Source organism: Delphinus delphis, chromosome X (genome assembly GCF_949987515.2).
Source record: "Delphinus delphis chromosome X, mDelDel1.2, whole genome shotgun sequence".
NCBI lineage: Eukaryota > Metazoa > Chordata > Mammalia > Artiodactyla > Delphinidae > Delphinus > Delphinus delphis.
The window spans coordinates 103895622-103914293 of NC_082704.1; the positions used below are offsets into that span (position 1 = coordinate 103895622).

Sequence of the window (18672 nt, forward strand, 5' to 3'; positions counted from 1 at the left end):
TGCATTGGGAATTCAGAGTCTTAACCACTGGACCACCAGGGAAGTCCCTGTAGACTTTTAAAAAAAATAAATTTATTTATTTATTTTTGGCTGTGTTGGGTCTTCGTTGCTGCTCACAAGCTTTCTCTAGTTGCGATGAGCAGGCGCTACTCTTCATTGCAGTGCATGGGCTTCTCACTGCAGTGGCTTCTCTTGTTGTGGAGCACAAGCTCTAGGCGCGCGGGCTTCAGTAGTTGTGACACATGGGCTCAGTAGTTGTGGCTCGCAGGCTTAGTTGCTCCATGGCATGTGGGATCTTCCTGGGCCAGGGCTCAAACCCGTGTCCCCTGCATTGGCAGGTGGATTCTTAACCACTGTGCCACCAGGGAAGTCCCCCTATAGACTTTTTAATGATGGTCATTCTGACTGGTGAAGTGGTACTCAGATTAAAATTTTAACTCAGTTATAGGTAAGTATAATCATTTTAATCTACATAAATATAATTTGTGCTCTATGTTTGGTATGGCTTGACAAAATAATGTTATATAATGTGATACTTTCATTTTGTAAAGAATAGTGTGACATATTATTTTAAAGATTTTGTTGAGTTAAGAAATTTACTTAGTTTCCTGCAATTTAAGAATCCCCCTCCCCTCACTATATATAAGAATTTATGCTGGACCAACAACAAATCAAAAAATGAATATCTCTTATTTGCAAAATGAATAACTCCCCATTTGTAAAAACTAAAAAAGAATGAGTATTTTGAGAGTTTGAAAGACTGTTTAATAAGTATGATCACATGACTGGCAGGCAAAGGAGGAAATTTTAGTTTCTGTTTTATGCATTGGTCCAAAAACATTCTTTGTTTCTCTAGAAGAAATTTTATACACCATTGGACCATATCATGAAGTAGTCACATTTAATTGTTTTAAAAAATCTTGCTATAATGTGTGCTATCCCTATAATACTTAAATGCCAAACTTTTAAATTTCCAAATATTGCCTCAAGATCAGTATTGTATTCATGGATAGCAGGTGCCTTGGACCCATGCCGTATTTTAGCACTATGGTTTAAATTTCAATTTCCACAAACTTTTCATGCAGTGAGAGAAGCAATTGTACGTATTAATTCTCATGGGCCTTCTGTCAGTATTCACTATATACATTCTTTGTAAGAATGGGTATTACTATTTTATTATCTGACATGGAGCCCAACATGCTGAAATAGTTTATATATTTCCGTTTTTTGAAATCATTATTTTAAAATATTCTAACAATTACATGTGTGACATTGTGGATAGGTTACTTTATTTACATAACCTGTCCTTGGCCACATTGTAGGTGTATCTATAGCTTTCCAAGGAAAATTAATGATTTCATCATTCTTTAGGCTATGCAATTGTAGATCCATTTTATAATATTAATGTCATTACCAATTCTGTGTGATATTTTGTAAACCACTTAGCTATGCATTTAAATTGTGTCGGTATGAAAAATAATTTGCCTCACTAATTCAGAAATGTTAAAAGTGATGGAAAAACTAACTCACAGAAAACAATTTATGATCTTAGGAAAAAATGTACTTAAAAAGTACTATATGATTTAAACAGTATTGTTGAAGAAAGTACTTGTTTTTAAACAATTTTTAGCTTTTAAAGGGTTAATTCATTGAGACCAGAAAGAATGCTGAGAAAACTAAAAATTAATCATTAAAGTCTTTACTATTAAGTTGTTTAACATCCTATTATATATACCCAATGATAGTCAGCAACTTTTTTTTTCTTGAGCCAGTGGTATGTAAGCCTTTCACCATTCTCACTTCAAACATGCAGAAGAAAATGTTTGTATTATAAAATACACTTCACAATCATAGAACTTAAGATTGTTTCACCTTAAAAATAGGGGAATGGAGTAAATTCCGTGAAAATGGTGGAGTAGAGAATTCCAGAACACTATTCTGAAACAAAAGCATCTAAGAAACTGGCAAAAACTGTCAGAATAAACTTTATTAAAACTCTAAAAATTAATCATAGTTTTACAGCTGAGGAGACTACTTAATTTAAAAAGGGAGCTGACTTAGACTGGAAGAATTAATATTGTTTTAATGGCCATACTACCTAAAGCAATCTACAGATTTAATGTGATCTCTATCAAATTACCCTTGACATTTTTCACAGAACTAGAACAAATAATCCTAAAATTTATATGGAACCATAAAAGACCCAGAATTGCCAAAGCAATTCTTAGGAAAGAGAATAAAGCAGGACACATAACCCTCCCAGGCTTCAGACAGTACTGCAAAGCTACAGTAATCAAAACAGTGTGGTATTGGTACAAAAACAGATACATGGATCAATGGAAGAGAACAGAGAGCCCAGAAATGAACCCACCCCCCTATGTCAATTAATTTTCAACAAAAGAGGCAAGAATATACTATGGAGAAAAGACAGTCTCTTCAGTGAGTGGTGTTGGGAAAGCTGGACAGCTGCATGTAAATCAATGAAATTAGAACACACCCCCATACCATATCCAAAAATAAATTCAAAATGGCTTAATGACTTAAAGATAAGACATGACACCATAAAACTCCTAGAAGAGAACATAGGCAAAACATTCTGTGACATAAATCATACCAATGTTTTCTTAGGTCCGTCTCCCAAGGCAATAGAAATAAAAGGAAAACTAAACAAATGGAACCGAATCAAACTTAGATGCTTTTGCACAGCAAAGGAAACCATAAACAAAACAAAAAGACAACATACGGACTTGGAGAAAATATTTGCAAATAATGCGACCAACAAGGGCTTAATTTCCAAAATATACATACAGCTCATACAATTCAATAACATAAAACCAAAAAACCCAATCAGAAAATGGGCAGAAGACCTAAATAGACATTTCTCCAAAGAAGACATACAGATGACCAATAGGCACATGAAAAGATGCTCAACATTGCTAATTATTAGAGAAATGCAAATCAAAACTACAATGAGGTACCACCTCACAGCAGTCAGAATGGCCATCATTAAAGAGTCTACAAATAACAGATGCTGGAGAGGGTGTGGAGAAAAGGGAACTCTCCTACATTGTTGGTGGGAATGTAAATTGGTGCAGCCACATGGAAAACAGTATGGAGGTTCCTTAAAAAACTAAAAATAGAGTTGCCATATGATCTAGCAATCCCACTCCTGGGCATATATCCAGGGAAAACTCTAATTCAAAAAGATACATGCACCCCGATGGTTATAGCAGCACTATTCACAATAGCCAAGACATGGAAACAACCTAAATGTCCATTGACAGGTGACTGGATAAAGAATATGTGGTACATATATACAATGGAATACTATTCAGCTGTAAAAAAATGAAATAATGCCATTTGCAGCAACATGGATGCAACTAGAGATTATCATACTAAGTGAAATAAGTCAGAAAGAGAAAGACAAATACCATATGATATCACTTATATGTGGAATCTAAAATATAACCCAAATGAACTTATTTACAAAACAGACCCACAGACATAGAAAACAAACTTATGGTTACCAAAGGGGAAAGGGGGGTGAGGGAGGGATAAATTAGGAGTTTGGGATTAGCAGATACAAACCACTATATATGAAATAGATAAACAACAAGGTCCTACTGTATAGCACAGAGAACTATATTCAATATCCTGTAATAAACCATAATGGAAAAGAATATGAAAAAGAATATATATATATGTATAACTGCATCATTTTGCTGTACACCAGGAAGTACAACATGTACAACATTGTAAATCAACTATACTTCAATTTAAAAAATTGACCAGGAAAAATAAAAGGCAAGGGAGCTGAATCTTGATAAGAGAACTTCGTGGAATTTTCACCTACCTCTTACCTGGCTCCTCCAATGAGTACTGGCCTTAAGGAAGGGAGCCAGCTTTCCAGATATGGGTTCCTCATGCTAGAGAGAGCAAAACGGACCTGTTCTCAGGAAATTGTGGTTGTTTTGGCCTACCTAATGGCTCCCTGAAGGATGAGTTCAAAGGACTCCTTTTATTTCTCCAAACTCTAAACTTTCCCAGGGAGAAGGCATTTTTCTGTGCACTGTTTGTCAAAAACATTTAAAGATAAGCCACTGATGCCTGAAGGATAACAGTTGGAACAAATCTTAGGCAAACCAAAAAGCATGGGAAGAAAGGTTAAAGAGTGAGATGCTTTGGGGGAAAGGAGCTTTGAAAAGCTACCACATATTCCTGGGAATCTAGAAGATCATATGAATGCCCAGGACTAGTTAATGCTAAAAAATATACCTGAAAGGCCCTAATCTCTCACCTCAGGCTCACAGTTCGGCTCCATGCAAGCAGAAGTATAGGCAAAGTTGTAAATTGCCCAACTGACTGTGGAAGGCATGCTCCAACACAGACATATAGAGCCCATCTGCAAAGAATGGAGGTGTTTTATATTTTTTATTCCAGGCATTTAAGGAAATCTATGTCAAATCACTAGCTGACCAATAACCTAATTGAACAGAGATGTCAGTGACCACTCATTACAAAGAACACATATCTTAAAAAGTTAGTTCAGAAAATTAATGAAGCAAACAAACAGAAACCACAGCAAGAAGCAAAAATAAGCCATGAATGGGAGAAGAATCTGATTTCAAAGTTGACATAATATTCAAAATGTCTAGTTTTCAAAAAAAATCATGAGGTATGCAATGAAAAGTATGGAAAAAAGGAAATTAATAGAAACTGTACAGGAGGAAACCCGTACATTGAACTTACTAGACAAAGAACTTAAATCAACTATTTAAATATTATCAAAGAGATAAGGGAAACCAGGAACAAGGAACTGTGAGAATTATGTCTCCCCAAATAAAGAATATAAACCAAGATTTAGAAATTATTAAAATGAACAAAATAGAAATTCTGGAGTTGAGAAGTACAATAACAGAAATAAAAAATACACTAGAGGGATTCAGTAGGGGATCTGAGCAGGCCAAAGAAAGACTCAATAAACCTGAAGATAGGTCAATTGAGATTATATAATCTCAGGAACAGAAAGAACAAAATAAGAAAAATGAACAGTGCCTAAGAGACCTGTAGAACATTATCAATTATGAAAGCATACATATAATAGGAGTCTCAGAGGAGAGAAAGGGGCAGAAAGAATAACTGAAGAAATAATAAAGTTACAGTTTCCTGTCTGACATGTGAGGAGCTTAGAAGTCGTCATTCCATCCTAACAGCAAATAAAAAGCTAAAAAATCAATAAATTTTGTTAGATCTGCCAGAGAGGTTAGAACACAGAGCAAACTGCTGCCCCTCTAATTGGAAAGGCAGATAGGTCAATACAGAGAATCAGAACTTACCAGAGCAGAAACCTCCATGGGAACCGTGCCAGGGTAGGAAAACCTGAACTGTAATTGAAAAATTTCTTGGCAGCTCATTGTGGAAAAGTCTGAGAATTAAAACCTCTCTACAGGGACTTCCCTGGTGGTGCAGTGGATAAGAATCCACCTGCCAATGCAGGGGACACGGGTTCGAGCCCTGATCCGGGAAGATCCACATGCCATGGAGCAACTAAGCCTGTGGCCACAACTACTGAGGCTGCGCTCTAGAGCCTGCGTGCCAGAACTACTGAGCCCGAGTGCCGCAGCTACTGAAGCCCGTGTGCCTAAAGCCTGTGCTCTGCAACAAGAGAAGCCACCACAAGCAGAAGCCCATGCACTGAAACGAAGAGTAGCCCCCACTTGCCGCAACTACCCGCATGCAGCAACAAAGATCCAACGCAGCCAAAAATAAATACAATTAAATCTTAAAAAAAAAAAACAAAAAAGCCTCTCTACATTGTTGTGAATTTTACCTCCAGGAGCTCTACCAGATTGTCACAGTGAAGACTAGAAAAGAAATCCCTTTGGGTTTCCTGCAAAGGGAGGGAAAAGTAATCATTTGACATATGCCAGAGCATTCTTTTCGTAAGAATGCCTCCCCTCAGAAGAAACTATATTATCAGACACTAATCTATTGGAGTTTTATCAGAGCCCAACTGGTCTGGGAGAAATAAAATACCCAACTTTAGCCTTCTCTATCCTTCCATGTGGGACAAGGGAAATAAACAATTCCAGTTCCATATAGCCATCCCGTCCAGTTTAAGAGGGGCGTGGCACTGAGAATCACTTGTGAACTTCGTAGCTAGTAGGTCAGAAGTACAGGTAGCAAACTGGGACTTGTGATTGGCATTTGAAGTAGATTCAGTCATGTGGGACTGAATCTTTAACCTGGGGGATGTGATGCATTCTTCAGGTAGATAGTGTCAGAATTGAGTTAAATTTGTAGGGCAGCCAGTGACTGTCCGCTGAGAATTGGAGAACTGCTTGGTAGTGTCGGAAAAACCCACACATCAAACTGGAGAAAATCAAAGATAAAGAGAAATTTTAAAAGAAGCCAGAGGAAAAACAACCTATCTGTAGAAGAGCAAAGATAAGAGTTACATCTGACTATTCCTCAGAAACCACGCAAACAAGAAAAGAGTGGAGTGAAATATTTAAAGTGTTGAGAGGAAAAATAGAGGATTTCTCTGTCCTGCAAAATTATCCTTCAAAAGTGAAGAACAAATTAAGACTTTCTCAGACAAACAAAAATTGAGGGAATTTGTTGCTAGTAGATTGACCTTGAAAGAAATAAAAGAGGTCCTTCACAAAGAAGGAAAATGATGTAGAATCCATATAAAGAGAAGAGAATTAGAGAAAGAATAAATGAGAGTGAAAGAAAACTTATATTTTTCTTATTCATAATTGATCTAACAGATATCAGTTTGTTAACAATAATTACAACCATGTATTTGATGATTATGGCCTATGTATAAGTGAAATGAATAATAGAAATAATACAAGGGACAGGAGGGAAAAATTAGGAACACTTTGTGATTATAAGCTACTTGCACTATCTGTAAAGTGATGTAGTGTTATTGCAAAGTGAACTTGGATTTGGTATAAATGTATACTGAAAACACTAGGGCAACCACTGAAAAGAAATTTTAAAAAATAATTGATACGATAAAGAATAGAAAATGGAATCACATACAATGCTCAACTAATTTTTTCCAGTTTCAGTGAGGTATGAATGACAAACATTATATACATTTAAGGTGTGAAATGTGATGTTTTGATATACATGTACATTGTGAAATGATTCCCCCAATAAAGTTAATTAACGTAAAAATCACAAAAGGTGGAAAAAGAGTATAAAACAAAAATAAGAGAAAAAAGGGCAGCAAACAGTAACAAATATGGTAGATATTAACCCATTCACATCAATAATTACTTTGAATATCAACAGTCTAAAAACACCAATTAAAAGGCAGAGATTTTCAGTGTGGATCAAAAAACAAATCCCAACTATATGTTGTTTAGAGAAAGAAACCCATTTTAAATACAAAGATACACATAGATTAAAAGTAAAGGAATGAAGAGGGATATACCCTGCTAATATTAATCAAAATAAAGTGGGAGTGGCTATATTGATTTCAGACAGAGCAGAGTTCAGGGCACAGAAAGTTATCAGGGATTAAGAAGGGAATTACATAATGATAAAGGTGTCAAATCTCTAAGAAGGCATAACAATCCTTAATGTGTATTTGCCTAATGAGAGCATCAAAACGTGTGAGGCAAAAATTGATAGAACTGTAAGGAGAAATAGATGAATCCAATATTATAGTTGGAGACTTCTGTGCCCCTCTATCAGAAATGGACAGAACCAGCAGGCAGAAAATCAGTAAGGACATAGTTGAACTCATCAACATCACTTATCAACTGGACATAATTGACATCTATAGACTGCTTCATCCAACTGCAGAAGACACATACTTCTCAAGCTCACATGGAGCATTCACCAGTATAGACTACATTCTGGGCCATAAACTATATCTTCACAAATTTAAAAGAATAGAAATCACACAATTTCTGTCTTAGACAGTAATGGAATTAAACTAGAAATGAATAACAGAAAGATAACTGGAAAATCCCCAAACCATGGAGTTTAAACAAAACACTTTTAAACAACACATGAGTATAAGAAGAAATCTCAAGAGAAATTTGAAAAAAATATTTTGAACTGAATGAAATGAAAGTACAGCTTATCAAAAATTGTGCAGGTTTTTGTGTGGACATGAGATACAGGTGTAACAATTACTTTGCAAACTGTGTTCAAATGTAATGGAAAAGGGCCCAGAATACCTACCTTACCTCTGCCAATGGAGAATTTCTTTCTAGTTTATCCAGGATTCAAAAGTCATTTTGCCCTCCAAGCTTAAGTCTCTCAACTCTGAGACACACCATGTGAAGAGCTGGCCCTTGTTCCTCACTCCCACTTAACTCCACATGACATAGCTGAAGTTAAACTTTAATCTGAAGAACTTGCAGTTTCCCAAATGGATGTACCTTGGAGCATTTAAACTTAACTCCCACTTCACTGTGTTTATCTGGACCTCAACTCCCTCACTCTTTTTAATTGTCTCTCTGGTTTACCATATATCTTACCATCTTCCTTGTAAGATTACTGCTGCTAGACACAAAGATCCTAGCATCCCCAGAAATAACACAGTGTATTCCAAAGAGCAGATGCCCAATTAATGTTAAGGGAATAAATGAGCCAGGGAGCATATTATCTAATTTATTAAGATTTAATTTCTCCTAAATTCTTAAGCTAAACAAATCCAGGTATGTGTCATTTAATTTTTACTGAATAACAGACTAAAGAAGATAAGGAAGAGATGAATTGATAATCTTTTACTTTATTTTGCTCTATTTCTTGATGCCAACAGTTTTACTACTGACTTATTTCACTTTTCTAAAGTAACACCTATTCCAATGCCATGTTACCTTATTCTAGATCAAAAATAAGAGTGAATGTTTCCCAATTTGATTCACAAAATATAAAAACTCCTACTTGCAAACTTGATACACAGCAGTAAATGTATAAACAAGTGATTCACAAACTTATACTCAGAAGCTATTTAAACCATCTATTAATAGAGACGACATTTGAAAAATAATGAAAAGAGAGACAAAGAGACAGAGATACAGAGAGACAATGAGAAAAAGAAATGAAAATCTCCAAATTACCACATAAACAGGAAAATAAAGATGATACACATCCATGGTGAAGGAAGTGATCTCCAGGGAGTTGGGATGCTCTAAGTCAGGGAGACAGCAGGGGATAGGGGCTGTCTGCTCCACTGAGAGCAGAGTGTAGCCCTTAGAGGAGCTGCAGAGAAGAGCTGGTCAGCAGATCAGGTTCCAGAGCTGGAAGAAGGACACACTGGGGAAGTCCCGGGAGAAGGCTGCTGTAATGGTAGAAAGAACTGGAGCTGGACAAAATACCAGCTTCTAGACACTTAGCTCTCAGTAAGATCCTAGGAAAATGAAACCCAGGGACAATCCCCAAATATTGATTTATTCTCATGTTTACTCTTCCCTTCAGTAGGCCTGCTTTTAGCACTTTGGCTACAAGTGCCTTTTTATTGCTTGAGATATTTTGGAATAGTGCAAAGAAAAGTGAATTAAGAGACAGGTCTGCCTCAGGCTGGGAGGAGTGTAACAGTGTGGCCTCTAGACAAATTCAGACCAGGGGTCTATTCCCAGCTCTGCTAATAACCAGTCTTGTGAACTTGAAAAAATTGTGAGTTCTTCATCTGCCAAGTTTGGTAAGCCCTATCTTATAAGACTGTTGCAATGTATGTACTATATATACCACATGGCAAGAGGACTAGCAAATATCACCCACTGTTTAAAGAATAGCAGTTATTAATATTATTTTGATCTCAGATTATCAAAATTCACCTCCCTTGGAATTTTTTTTTTAATCCAGAAAATTTCAAAGAATATACAATATTCTTAGAAAAAGAACACTGAATCGACCAAAAATTCTCTCTAGTTGGTGAAACTAACGTTCCTAATTAGAGTATTTATCATTTAATTCAGATGTGGAGTTGTTTTCCCCAGCTGGATGCAGCTCAAGCTCCTAGATTGGTGTCAAAGAACAAGTCCTACCATCCCTTCCAGGTGCCCTTCCATCCAAACCACCTCTGTTTTCCTTCATTATACCCTCGTCTAAAAGCTATCCCTCACTTGAGAGTTTGCCAAACTATACTCAAGATAACCTAATTAAAATGCCTTTATAATGGAGCAGACTCTAGCTCTCTCAGTTTGGGGCAAAGAGTCCCAGCACAGTGGTTTCTTGGCGTCTCACCTAAGGGGACATCCCGTTATTTTTCAGAAACTCCCTGGAGACAGTGTGTGTAGAGCACCTAGTTTGCACAATCTGTGCTAGAACAAGAGCAAAGGACACCTTCCTTTCCTGCCCCAGGTGGAGATTTTTCTATGGTTTACCCACAATCCCAAAGTAACTTGTAGCAGCAGTTTTCCATTATAGACCGAATGTTTGTGTCCCCGCAAAATTCATATGTTGAAGCCCTAACCACTGCCCCCCCCCCACCCCGCCTCCATACAATGGTATTTGGAGGTGAAATCTTGGGGAAGTAATTAGGTTTAGATGAAGTCATGAGGACGGGGCACCCATGATGCAATTAGTGGTCTTAGAAGAAGAGCAAGAGAGACCAGAACTCACTCTCTCTGCCATGTGAGGACAGAGAGAAGGTCTGCAAGCCAGGAAGAGAGCTCTCACAAGGAATGGAACCAACTGGCACATTGATTGTGAACTTCCCAACTTCCATAGAGAAAAATGGCTGTTGTTTAAGCCACCCAGTCTGTGTTATTGTTATAGCAACCTGAGCAGACTAATAGAGGGTTTTTTCTGTCAACTCTGAAGCATACTGTTGGAGGGTTTGGCCCCTACTCACCACTTCCAGGACCTCAACTAGCCCACCACACAATGGGAATGAAAATTACATTCCACTGAGGACTTGCAGTTTCCTAAAGTCCCAAACTGCCTTGCTCAGGAATTTTACACTTAACTGCTATCATAAGGAACACCCTCTCCTCACCCATTCTTTTTACTTTACCTATAGATCATAGAGAATATTCCAGTATCTTACTCATATGAGTGCAACTCACAGGCTCTAAAATTCTATGAGTTAGAGGCTGGATTTTCTTTCTTAGCATCCCCAGTACTAACACTGAACCTTCCAAAGAGCAGATACTCAACGTTTGGTGAATAAAAGAGCCAGTAAACACAAGGTGTAATTTATTAAGCTTTAATTTCTCTTTCTTGAAGAAGCTAAGAAACTCAGAGTATAAATCAATTATTTTTACAAAGCTAAAGATTAAAAGGAACAAGGAAAACTAAGATTGATCATGTTTTACTTTTTTTTCTATTCCATTATCCTAACTTTTACTGTGGGATTCTTTCACATTTTCAAGAATATAATCCCTATTGTGATGTTATATTTTCTTGTCTGGGGGATAAAAAAAACTCAGACTTCAACAGGGGTGGGAAGATATTGCTGGGCATGGCCCTGGAAGGTACACTGACTGGCAGTAGTGTCAGCCCTGGCTGCATCCATGGCTCTGGCTTTCTCTTCTTCATCTCGCGAAGCTTCTTTGTAATAAGATGGAAAGGCACTGGGAACTGTATCATTGACCTTTGCCAAAAATTCCAGGACTTTCACCTTGCTGGTTTCAGCGTGGGCTCTCGGGCCCCACAGGAACTCATAGCGCGGAGGATCACTGTTGGGCACCTGACGGTACTCCAGGTACTTCAGCCTCACTAAATCTTTGGTGATGAGCTACCTGGGCTCCCCATAGATGAAATGTTTCCTTCCAGCATACACTCGCATCATACTCAGGAATTTCCAGATGTCTTCCTCAGTGGCACAGTTGCCCTTCGTGAAGATCATACCCAGGAGATTCATCAGGAGACGGGTCTTGGGTAACCCCCTTCCACCACGCACCCTCCCATTGTTGGGAAGTTTCAATTTGCTGACAAGATCGTAGCAGTGACTGGTTGAGTCGACTTCCTTCACATCTACTGCAAAGACTATCTCAGTGCGCTCAGAGGCTCTCTTGAGAATCTCAGCAGATCGGTCGTGGTAGCTTTGGTGGACAATCTTCAGCATATCTTCCTTCATAATGGGCTGTTTCATTTTATACTTGTACAGAAGGAACTGCTGCTCCAACAACCCAGCTTTCCTGGTTAAAAAGTCAGTCCCTGAGCTCTCAGTGAAGGATGGGACTTCATAGGCGCTTGCCCTATCCTCATGTTGGCCGTTGGAAGCTTCATCAGATATCGTGTAAGAAATGCCTGCAGAAGTAGTGGTGGTAGTTGGTGCTCTTTGAGGCTCCTGGGCAGTGCTACATGACCCAGCAGCAGGCAGACTTTGGGTAGTGCCTCCACACTGAGGAGAGGAGGTGGTAGTGGACTCCTCTTCTGCTGCTGCTATGGCCTGGGCACCCCCACAACTCGGTCTCACCTCCGGCCTGGTGGCGTTTATCACCAGCATGGGCCTTACTCTTCTGACTCTGAGGCATGGTCAAGGACAGCAGGAAGGAGTATAGACAGGAGGTCAGAAGATGTGGACACCTGGAGGAAGGAGAATAAGATGCTGTGAGCACCTTCAGTGGGGAGATTCCTTCCTGGCTTTAACCAAGGCCACCTCTGCAGGGTCCTTGAGGGCACTGCCCGAGGACCCACAGGGCTCCTGTTCTCCTGCTCAGCCTGTCCCCTAAGACCCCTGTGGAGGATGTTAGAACCTTAGACTGCAGCCTGCCAGCCCTGCCTGGGGTATACTGGGATAACAGCCGGGGCTGCCAGTCGGAAGCCTCTGTTGTGGGATGTGACAGTCTTCTCAGTTTACAGTCAGGATCATCATGTCAACTGTTGGCAAGTCCAGGGCCCCCTCTATTCTGGTGCTTTGAAGTTGACACCTCAAACCAAATCCACCACTTCCCTGAGACCCCAGAGGAGGAAGTAAAGGGGTTCCTTATCCCCTCTCTCTGTCAGGGGGCACCCAACTGAGAGCTATGTGGAGCCCTCTCTGTCATGGGCTGCTTGGGTGCTCAGTTGTCGTTCAGGATACTCACCTGTTCTCTAGGTAGTACCTGGTACACGTCCCCTCTGCTGACTGGTGGCTGCAATTCATACTAACTTTATACTCTTCTCTCTTACATTTGATGTAAATAAGTGAGGGTGATCCTCAGCCTGACAGCCCTGCCCTGAACCTTCAAGTTCTGAATGCAAAGGTGGGGTCTAGATTTTTTGTTATCTATTCAATGATTGGTGATCCCTTCAGTCTTTCCCTTCCTTTGACCCTTGGCATAGTCTGGGACTTCTCTGTTCCTGCCAGCGTCTCCTGAGACGCACCCCACCCCAGGAGGATATGAGGGTTCCCCCAGTTGCCAGTGGTCTCCAAGGCTGAGAATAAGGGATGGATTCTCTTATACCCTAGTTGTGGGTGTTCCTCCCAGACAACTAAACTACTGGAAAGATCTGGAAATCCTCCTACTGTGGGGGATAAACTATCCCTTATAAACAAAATCTCTCACCCCCCACCTCCCGCCTCCCCACCACCCTCAGCCTTCCTGCCTCCCACCCCCCACCCCCGGCCTCCCCCATCCCCCACTTCCCCGCCTCCCTCCATCCCCCCACCCTCCCCTCCCCGTGATACCATAGGAGAAAATGAGTGTCAGTCATCACATCACCAGTTGAACAGACACCCCAGGCTGCCAGCAGGGCGGGAATTCCCTCAGTCCTCACATAGGGTCCTTATCCTGACTCCTGGCCACACTTGGGATGCTTTCCTCTGCTAACTTGAGGCCCCTCCCCTCAAACCAACACCCTCACATCTGAGACCGTCCTCTCAGAAGTAAGCCTGATAGCCCTGCGTGGGGCTTCCTAGGCTTGACGGAAGCCACAAGTTCTGTGCCACTTCACTGTTCTGGGGTTGAGGTCCCCTCAGACCTCACTCAGAGTTCCGTCTTTGAAATCCTTCAGGGCAAGGCCCTCAGCTTCCTGATCTATCAAATAGGAAAGGAAGGCTTCCTTCCACCTGACTGCCATGCTTGGGTCCTCTGAGAGTGGCAAGCAGGGCCTCATTGGGACTTTCCACCTAAGTTTCCTCACCCAGACTCTCGCTAGCATCTTCTCCTCCGTGTGCTGAACTGGGGCTGCCCATGTAAACCAAGGCCCTCACCGCCCTGAAAGCCTCTGGGCCAAAATCTCCCTCAGCCTGACTGCGCTGCACAAGGCCTCCCAGGACTTAGAAGAGGAGCGAGGTTTTGGAGGGGAGGCAGGGGGTGGGGGATGTCTCCCATTCGTCATACAGGCTCCTCACCTCGACTCGGTTCCTGCTAGAACCTGGAAGTCCTCACCCCTGAGGCTGCTCGCCGCAGGAGGCAGTCTCTCACCTTCCTCAGGCTCCCTAGGAGGAAGTGAGCGCTACCCCTCACCTCACCACCGACAGGGCCGCGATCTCTGTTCTGGGGTGGAGGGCACCCTCAGTTTCACACAGGATTCTCAGTTATACTCCTTTCAGACCCTTGGGAACTTCCCTCTGCCACTGCCCTTACTACAAGGTCCTCACCTCCTTGAGAACTTCCTCGCAGGAGGCTGCCTGATGGCATAGGTCTAAGATCAGGCTAGGGAAAGTCTCTGCAAGACTCCCTACACTGCTGGGTGGTGTTCTCCTCAGTCATCGTTCATTTAGGTCCTCGTCTCAGCTCCTGTCTCTTTAATGAATGGTTTCCTGGGAAGTGCCACATCCCTGCAAACTTCTGAGTACTCTCTCCACTGTAAATCTTACGGACAATGGGTCTGTGTCTCAGGAAAGATGTGAGATGGGGAAGCTGAAGAGCAAGGTAGAGGACTCACACAGGAGGTGAGCTTTCAGAGAGGAAACAAAACATGTTGATTCTTTCTCCCCTACCACCCAAACTTGGCTTCTAATGTAACTTCTGTTCTGCAAGACTTACATACTACAGGAAATGGGCTGAGCCTGATAATTTTGTGAGACCCCATGTTTCAAGGTTAACTGACACTGCATATATAGATGATCACATTGCTACCAGATAGTATATCCTTCCTTTCATTATTCATATCCTTCATTTATTTTGGTTTTCTTATCGTCCTGGCTATGTATTCCAATCCAGTACTTTGGGCACAAACTTTTTTTTTTTCCTTCAATCACCTGAGATATACTATGGAGTAGTGAGAAGAAAAGTGAATAACGATACGCAAGGTCAGCTTCAGGGTGGGAGTGGTGGAACAGTGTGTGCCCTACAGAAATTTAGACCAGGAGTCTAGTCTAGCTGTGTCACAACCTTGTGAACCTGAGAATGTTGCAAGTTCTTCATTTGCCAACTGAGTTTGATAAACCCTATCTTGCATGACTGTGGGAATGTATATATTGTGTATAAAGCACCCATCAAAATGACTAGCAAATATGGGGTGTTTCATGAATGCCAGTTACTATTTTTACCTAGACAATATCACCCTCCTGTGTAGGAATGTTTTCTTAAATCCAGCATATGTCAGAGAAAATGCAATGCTCTCAGACAAAACACTACCAAATCAGTCAAAAATTTGCTTTAGCAAGTAAAATTAAGTATCTTGTCCGCATTGGAGCATTTATTATTTAATTTTAGTGTGGAGGTGTTTTTTCCCCCCACCTGGATGCAACTCAAAGTTCCTAGAATTTTGTTATGCACTGACTCTTTCAGTCTTTTCCAGCTGCCCTTCTATCTAAACCTCGCCCATGTTTATTTTTGTTTCTTCCCCACCAAAATCTAGCCCTCTCTTAGAATTTGCCAAATTATACTCAAGATAACCTAACTAAAATGCTCTTTTAGTGCATTGGGATCTGGCTCTACCAGTTCAAGGCAGAAAGTGTCAACAGAGTGGCTCCTGTGCATCTCACCCATTGGGGCTCAAGGCAGGCTGCCCCAAAATGTGCCACAAAGGCATATTGATTACCTTATATTACGGTTACTGAAGAAATGACCAACGTAGGAGGGACAGTCTGACCCTCCTTTATGTCTCTCTGAAAGCAGGAAATCTCTCATGTGAGGGATGCACTCCCTGCATCTGGAGGTAGAAGGGTACCCTTATAGCCAGAAATAGGGAATTCAGGCAGAGAAGTCTATATAAACAAACCTTGTTACTTCTTTAATTTACTACCCCAAGCCCAAATTCTGTTTATATTCTTCACTAATTAAGCACTCAAAATGTAAGTTTATTTGTCCTGTCCATTCCTCAAAACTTTATTGTTTTTTCATCTAAAAATATAAAAGCTGCCCTTTTTTGGCCACTTCTTAGGTCCATTTCTAAGAAACCTCCATGTGCATGAATTGCAATTTGTTTCTTTTTCTTCTGTTAATCTGTCTTGTGTCAATTTTGTTATTAGTCCAACCACAAGAACTCAAGAGGTGTAGAGGGGTAAATTTCCCCCTCCCTGACAGTTGGCAAGCCAGGCAGGAGGCTTCCCATCCTGAGGCTGCTGCAGCTGAGAGATCCTGGGACATGTGATAAAGGCCGCAGAAGGTAAGATTTCTTACCATGTCAGCCTCCCAGATTGCTGCCTTCAAGGTCTGATGGAAGGGAAAGTAGTGAAAGTCCCTTGTTTTCTCTCTAAATTTAGGTTAGCAGGAGAAAATATTTGTGTAGCTAGTTCCTTAGACTTAGGAAAACTTTAGGATTCTGTTCTTCTCAAACATGGTCACTGTTTTACTTTGTCTATGTTGTGTCATTTGTCATAAGGAGAAAACCATAGGGCAGTACAGTAGGCATAGAGCCTATAAGCCTGCTGTTCAAGCCAGCCTCACAGATTGTTAACAGCTGTCACCAGACCCGCGTCTATTTAGACAAACTTTGCTGTGGTTCCTCTATGTAAAAACGAGATGAGGTTTTACCGTCCGTCTTCTTTTATGTCTTGAGAGCCTGGCATTTTGCCCAGTGAGAATATTCTCTCTGGTCTGTCATCCAGAAGGTGCATTTACTGGGGTGTATCTGGTGGCTAGTTGAATAGACTGGGGTTCCAAGTCATGAAGTTACCAGCACTCTCATCGTCTGGTTGTGCCAGCTCTCAGAGGAGTTTGTCATAAGGGGTCCTGGCCCATAAGGGGCATTTGTCATCTCAACTTTTATTGCTTGCTAGTACTGGAAAAGCCCCATTCCAGTAGTGCCTGCCTGGTGCCATTAATTAATGGGTTTATGGCTGGAGTGCCCCACATTTTTGTGGGACACTAGAGAGATTGTTTTCACTATACCGTTCGTACCACCTGTAGCAACAAAGGGCTTTTACTTTTTTAGGCTAACTCTGGGAATGAACTTTCTGGATCTTGTGAGGGCTAAATAATCTCTTGTGATATATCTTTTGCATTTTTGGTTAAGCAGTAAAAAAAAATGCTTATTGGTTTGAGTTGCTGTTTGCAATTAATGTAAGATCCTACTTGCCAATGACCAGATGATGGATCCTTTAAATTGGCTGTATTCACATATGAACCGGTTTGCAAGGCAAAAATAGAGACATAGACATAGAAAACAAACGTATGGACACCAAGGGGGGAAATTGGGGTGGAATGAATTGGGAGATTGGGATTGACATATATACACTACTATGTATAAAATAGATAACTAATGAGAACCTGCTGTATAGCACAGGGAACTCCACTTCACTGTACAGTAGAAACTAACACAACATTGTAAAACAACTATACCCCAATAAAAAACAAGAAAAACAAATAAATAAATAAATTGGCTGTATTTAAAAGGAAAAAATTTTGTGAGAGCTCTCATCATAAACATCTCTCATATTGGTACTTATGGGAGGATCAAATTGAAAGGAAAAAAATTATAATGAATATTAAGAAATTCCTTATTATGATGAAAGAAATTATAATTAAAACAAAAATCCAACATAAATTCCGCTCTTAAAAATCACCCTGTTTCCTCAGTAGTTTTCCAGGACCTCCTACAAATAATCCGGGCACAGATCAGCTGGAGTCCAATATTCAACGGCTAATAGAAACAACTGTCTTTGTCTTGTAAATCTGTATAAAATCAGAAATACAATTCTAGAAGCAAGTCAAAGCGCACCTGACTTTACCCGTCCCAAGGCCTCACCCATCCCTCTTAAAATGCTTGTAGATATTATAAATCATCAGGATATTAGAGTAAAACTGTCCTTTACTTAAGAAAAAAATTAATAGTGATTACTCAAAGACTTATGATAATAGACAAATATACTCCAAAACTCCCTAGGACAAAACTTACATTTCCTTCCCTGCCCCTTAAAATTATGAGTCTGGATTAGCTTAGTCTGTAGAACTTAAAAAAAAAAAAGAAGAAGAAGGAGAAAAAAAGGAAAGGGACCTCTTCAAACACAAACTGCTAAAAGACTCTCTTGCTTGAACAGTCTCCTTAAAATCGCTTGTCAAGGGCAAATACAGATCTTAAAAGTCTTCTCCACAAATAAAAAAAGACTTTAGCCATCTGAATGAGTACACTTAATTAATTCTGTTATTTATAAACTAGTGAGTTTTGTATTGTACCTGATTCATGACTAAAGTTTTAAAATGAAAACTATGAGAGCTCTGGTTTTGTCTGTCTATATGTCTACTTTATAAATATGGTATCTTTCTACCTCCAGATTATGTTGCCAAAATCGTTATTTGTAAAAGAGCTCTAATTGGCTTAAACAAACTAATACTTATATAAAAATTGTTAAAAATATAACAAAAACTAACCCAAATGTTT

At 40.2% G+C, this 18672-nt stretch overlaps 1 protein-coding gene across 1 annotated transcript; it reads right to left on the minus strand.

Moving 5' to 3' along the window:
- Positions 1-5603: 5603 nt before the first annotated feature.
- On the minus strand, positions 5604-12452 carry LOC132418046 (melanoma-associated antigen B5-like; the record flags this gene model as incomplete). The annotated part of the gene is given in 3 exon segments (XM_069540352.1): positions 5604-5641; positions 11458-12383; positions 12385-12452. Coding segments are annotated over 3 exon segments (1032 nt in total), but the record flags the coding sequence as incomplete, so codon positions are not given.
- Positions 12453-18672: the final 6220 nt, after the last annotated feature.